Raw genomic sequence first — 6000 nt, forward strand, 5'->3', positions numbered from 1 at the left:
GTTATTCCGGGAACTTTTTGATCAAGGTAGTATATCCATTCTTTCTCCATCTAATCCTAAGACCCCCCCCATGTCTATTTGCTACCCAAAATTCAAAAAACCAATAACCCCGGACACCCCATCATCTCCAGCATCAACTCACCCACTGAACAAATCTCCGCATTAATAGACCAGCACCTTCAACACATAGTCACTTCACTCCCTTCTTAAATCAAATATTCATGCCACTTTCTGGAACGTTTGCACTCAATCCTAGTTCCTCAAAACATGAGCATTCTCATGGCCACAATAGACGTTACATCCCTCTACACCTCCTTTCCCCACAAAAAGGCCTAGAATCAATGAAATATTACCTCTCCCTATGAGCCACACCACACACCCCGTCCACAGATTTCCACATCGCACTCACCCAACTCGCCCTCGCCAAAAATGCATTCAAATTTAACAATAAAATATATTTACAAACAAAAGGCACTGCAATGGGCTCCCGCATATGCCTATCTTTTAATGGGTAAACTTGAACATACCTTTCTCCAAACAACAAACCCTTAAACAACTCTTCTGGGCCCGCTATATTGATGCCATTTTCCTCCTTTAGTCCCACAGACACAAAACTTTATCCTCTTACATTTCATCTCTCAACTCCTACTTCTGGGTATCTTTGACTTCATCTATATCTGATTTGAATATTACTTTCCTAGATATCGACATTATCCCCTACAGAACAATAAATTTAACACCTCAGTCCACATTAAACCAACCAACAACCAAAAATAACTTCATTTCAAGAGCTGCCACCCATCACACACCAAATGCTCCATCCTTATCTCACTCTAAGTCCGTGGCCTCCGTCTCCGCAACAACACCCCCTCCCAACAGAACATGGACCAGCAACACAACTCTCTCAGGAAACACAGGTATCCTGAAAAACTACTGAACAGTAAAATTCTCAAACCGTCATGCCAATAGACTCCTCTCCCCAAACCAAACTGCCCAAAATGCCCTAACCTTATCACCACTTTCTTCCCTGGAACCCACAAAATTAAACATTTAATCCATGAACTCTTCCCAATTATAAATAACAGCCAGTCCACATCACTTTTATCCCCACATTGTTCCTCTGTTTTGTTGAAACGCCCGTTGAACTTGCGAGACATCTTCAAGTCCACAAGACCATCTGTGGGCATCCCTCTCTTCTCTGCCCCTGTCCGCATCATGCAACCACCCACGCTGCAAATGCTGCCATCTTCTAAGATCTACCACCTCCCTTACAACCAATTCCCAACCTGACACCACCTGCACCTCAAAAAATATTATATACCACCTCTCCTGTAGCTTCTGCCCTGCCTTCTACATGAGTGAATGCACCATATCCCTTTCCCTACGCATGAATAACCACTGCTATTCCACCAGATCTCCTATCTTCCTTAATTATCCCATCTCTAATCACACTACTTCCCACGACCAATCTTTCTATGACTACTTCTATGTTTTGGTGATTGAAATCCTTCCCAAATCTGCTAGTATAATAGAGGTGAGAACCCGCGAGATGGCGCATATCTGGGTATTCCAGTCATTTAAACCTCCTGGACTAAATAAAGCCCGCTGAATGCATCCAATAGCTACCCACATATCCCCTCCCACCCCCTTGTCCGTTTCCTATCTGTTCCTTAACTCTCCTTCCCTCACCCCACCACACATATCCTCTCTGCTCTCACCCCGATAACGGCATTCTGATGATGGCCATGTCATCGAGACATCAAAACTACATATGAGTGTTTTTTCTTTGTTTCTATGTTTTAAAAATCTGTATCAACAACCAAATATACATTCCTCTCCCAACAAAACACAACCCAGCACCCTACTCCACAACAAAGTCCCTCTTCATTTCCATATACTTCCTTCCTCCCTTTATTCTGTCCAACATTCTTATCCTATTCTTGCTCCTACTTCCTCTCTTGTCTAACATTCTCCCCTCTATATAACAGTCTAAAACATCCCATTGTCAATCAAAATGCTCTGTGTATCCATTTTTCTCCCTCCTAATAGCCATTAAATATTACTGGTCGCCACAAGTCGTGGCCGGCCATCAATGACGACATGCAATGACCAGCATCCCTTTTCAATCTCTCCTTCGCCCTCCAGTCCGTGGTCGGGGATGTCGTGGCCTTCCGCGTCCACGCCCCCTGCAGCGGGTCATTCCTCCTGGACGTGTTCGCCAATGCCGTGACACCTCGAGAGTACCTCACCGGCGAGCCAATGAAGTTCAAGAGCGTGTGCAAGTTCCGCATCACGTGCGTCTCCCTCGCCACCGTCATGGTGCCCTTACCGGACTGCGCGGGCGGCGAGTGGGGCCCGGCCAAGGCACGTCGCCTCTTCGGCCTCGAGCCCCTCTCCCACCCGGACGCCCTCGCGTTCGCCGGCCGCTCCCTTCACGTCCGCTTCCGCATGAAGAGGCCGCTGGCTGCGTTCGTCGCCGCCCTCCACAAGAATGGGGCGGACGAGAGGAAGCTCTCGCGCTACGTCTCGCACACCGTCGAACAATCCTCCACCAGCGAGGATCCACACCACCACAACGGAGACACGGAAATAATCGGGGACACTGTCACCTTCCACGTGACCTTCCCGGAGGAGGGTCAGTACGGACTGGACATATACACGAGAGAGGCGATGCCGGAGGGCATGGAGTCGGCGGCCGACGTGGGTGACTCGGCCGGGGGACTGGCGACAGCCGAGAAGCACCTCCTGACACACTGCTGCAAATACCTCATCAACTCTTCCAAAAAGAACTAACTAGTCAAACCAGCACAACATCATCTCCATCCCTCTCTCTCCCTTTCCCTCATCCTTCCCCCCCCCCACAATGCATTAACACCCCCTGATCACACTCCCCAGGGCAAGGAGGGGGGGAGAAGAGGAGGTTTCATTTGGAAAGAGGGGAGAGCGGGGGCATTCTCTTGAGGTGAGAAGGGGGTGGATGGGGCATGAGTACCCTAATGACCCTTCATTTCATCCTTTATCCCTTCTGAGAGCACCCAACGGAACACATTCCACGCTTTGGGTTGCCAAAATACTTCACGCACACACGTTGTGTGCTTGGGGCATGAGTTGATTTCAAATGACATGCATTCAAACAGCTGACACTATGATACCTAGCGTAAATCTCTGAATCGGCACCCAATTCATAAGCAGGAAAATTTTTATGTGTACATATATAAATAAATAAATAAAAACATATATGTATGTATGTATGTATACATATATGTATGTGTGTATACATATATATACACACACACATACATCCATAAATGGATAAGGATACATATATATATATATATATATATATATATATATATATATATATATATATATGTATATACACTCGTGTTTAACTTGTTGGGGAAGTTATGCGGGGGTAATTCATCAATCCGAAAGCATTGAATCTTTGGGTGCTTGTACAGCTGTAAACATTCCGCTGGTTGTCACTTGTTTCCTGACCTCACACCCCTTTGCCCTGGGTCACCACTTCAATATATAGCGGGAGAATTGGTCAAGGAATGATGGGAAAGGGAGTCAGGGCCAGAACAAGGGCTCACAGATTATTACCTTAGGATGTGAAAGGAGTTTAAAGGGATCACAATAAACATGTGACTCATTCAAGCACAGAGCATCATCCTTTTAGTGCATTAAACCATGCTAAAATCTCTGTGCCCCCACTGCTACCTGTATCCAATGGACAGGATGGAAAGACTTGAAACTTTTATGCCCAGCCCTGGCCCAAGGAAAAATATTTTAAGGGTAAAAAAGAAAAATTTTACACCCTCATTCAGGTAAATTCTATTTTTTTTGCATCTTTTAGTTCCTGAGTCTTGTGCCCATACAAACTTAGCTTTGGGCAATTTGCACCAAAAGTACTACAACTAGCATCTTTAGCACATTACTGTTCCTTGATTTGAGTGGAAAGGGAGTTAGGATAACATCAACGTTTAAATTTCACCATGCTTACACATCCATACTTCATTTTCATACTAAAATACCTACGTGTTCTCACAAGATCACTCACAACATATTCTTCTCTGACCGTAAAACTATTATTCTTGCACATTTTGAGCATTTAAACTTAGCTGTAAAATAAAAAAAAACACTAAATTGGTTGGCGCAAATTAGAATCGTACATTAAAAGCATTATATTCATCTGGTAATCAAATTTTTTTAAATTATTTCATTCTGTATATCCATATAACTGTTTACATTCAAGTATTATCGCTGCATGGTAATCTGTACACTTTTAATTGTCATGCATTGTCTTATCACTCATCAAAAAGAAATACGACCTGTTAAACAACACTTATTACCACATTGTATTCAGCATATGACTCATTTCACTTACATACTACAAGCAAATATTTTTACCCCTGGAGTCTTATTCAATTATAATGTTTCATAACATTCATAAAACTTTCATCAGATCAGGTCTTAATAATTTATTGAAATGGTATAATAATGCTTTGGAACACCATAAATTATTAATAATCATGCTTCTAGGTGAATATGTTCATTGATTTTGTTGACTAATAGAGTTATCCCAATTTCTATTTTCACAGGGAAGTGACCTTCTTAATGAGGGTTTTTTTTTAAATGTAAACAAGACATTACTCTAATACTTGGCAATGCTTTATAATGAGGAATTTAACTATCAAATGACAAAAGCAATCCATGAGGTAGTCTCTCGCTAGTTCAAAGGATGTATTAATATTTTTTTTTCAATTTACTACAGGGAATCACAGATCTAAAAAATTTACACAACTAATTTTAAGCTTTATAATTAGGTATTCCAGAACTGGTATTGTAATCAAGCAGAATATAGGTATTCTGACACTTCAAAAATCATACAAGAGGCAACTGCAAAAACTCTCTTATACCACCTGATTCATTTTATTTCACTGTGAATTATTTGGGGAAGCTTTACCCTCACCACTGAAGCTTAGTTCTTTAAACAAATTATTTATTATGGAGTTTCATTACAAACTGGAGTGGATTGTGCATCACTTTTGTTTTTTTCCTGAAAAAAAACGAAGGGCAATAATGGGAAAACAGAGAAAAATTAAAAAAAATAAACCTTATACATATTAAGGAGGTTATCATTTAAAATTATTGATGTAAGTCGGCAGAGCAAAATGGGTTAATTACCTAAATCCAAACTGTTTTCATTCAAACATCAAGAGGGCAAAACGATGATTTTATCTTGAATTAAAATTGAAGAAAAACCTGTCTACGGAAGTGGAAAAGTTAAATTATTCTATAGGCGAAGAAAATGCCGACTCATACCTGCAAATAATCACTTCAGTAATGAATATAAAATATTTTAATACCATTATCTTTTTAATCCAACACACACTATCTCATCAAAAAAAAAGTGTGAAACATTCACGTATTTTATACTCTTGTGTTTGGGTAACCGTGATACACTTACTATGATTATAAACATGACTGGTCATTCAAAATATTCAGTCTAGAATATTTGTTATACATAATTGTGTATATATATTTTTATACAAATACTCTTTTTAATGTGCAATGCAAACATGTGTATATCTAATTATAAGCACTGTTTTTATTATACATAATAATTATTCATGCATTTAACTAATAAAAATTTAAAATATGGTAAACCAATTGTGTTTTTTTGATACTTTTTATTTGCACATACATTTCGTCGCCTAAAATTACATACATAAAAAAAGCAATATTAGGCATGAAAAAGGAACATCTACTTACATACAGCACCTAATTTTCATATTGCACAACCAATATTATAAAAAAAACTAATGACAAACCTGTTTTAGCATTCTTTTCACCGCCACGGCAAAAAGGCATCAACATAATTTGCGATAGGTCACTCATATACATGCACTTCCAACTTGCTAAGCTATATCCCATGACAAATATGCATTTGATATTTCAGCAATTTCACAAAAACAAACAAAAAGGAACACAATT

The 6000-nt window shown here is 40.1% G+C and overlaps 1 protein-coding gene across 1 annotated transcript in view; it reads left to right on the forward strand.

Annotated features, from left to right (window-relative positions):
* Window positions 1-2912, forward strand: part of Hil (peptidase hillarin) — an 84218-nt gene extending 81306 nt beyond the window's left edge. Inside the window, exon 12 of the mRNA XM_071589147.1 lies at window positions 2146-2912. Within this exon, the coding sequence (XP_071445248.1) occupies window positions 2146-2793 (648 nt within the window). The 3' untranslated portion in view covers window positions 2794-2912. The remainder of the gene's footprint in view (window positions 1-2145) is intronic.
* Window positions 2913-6000: the final 3088 nt, after the last annotated feature.

This window comes from Hetaerina americana, unplaced genomic scaffold (genome assembly GCF_022747635.1).
Source record: "Hetaerina americana unplaced genomic scaffold, ioHetAmer1.1.p SCAF_33, whole genome shotgun sequence".
Taxonomy (NCBI): Eukaryota; Metazoa; Arthropoda; class Insecta; order Odonata; family Calopterygidae; genus Hetaerina; species Hetaerina americana.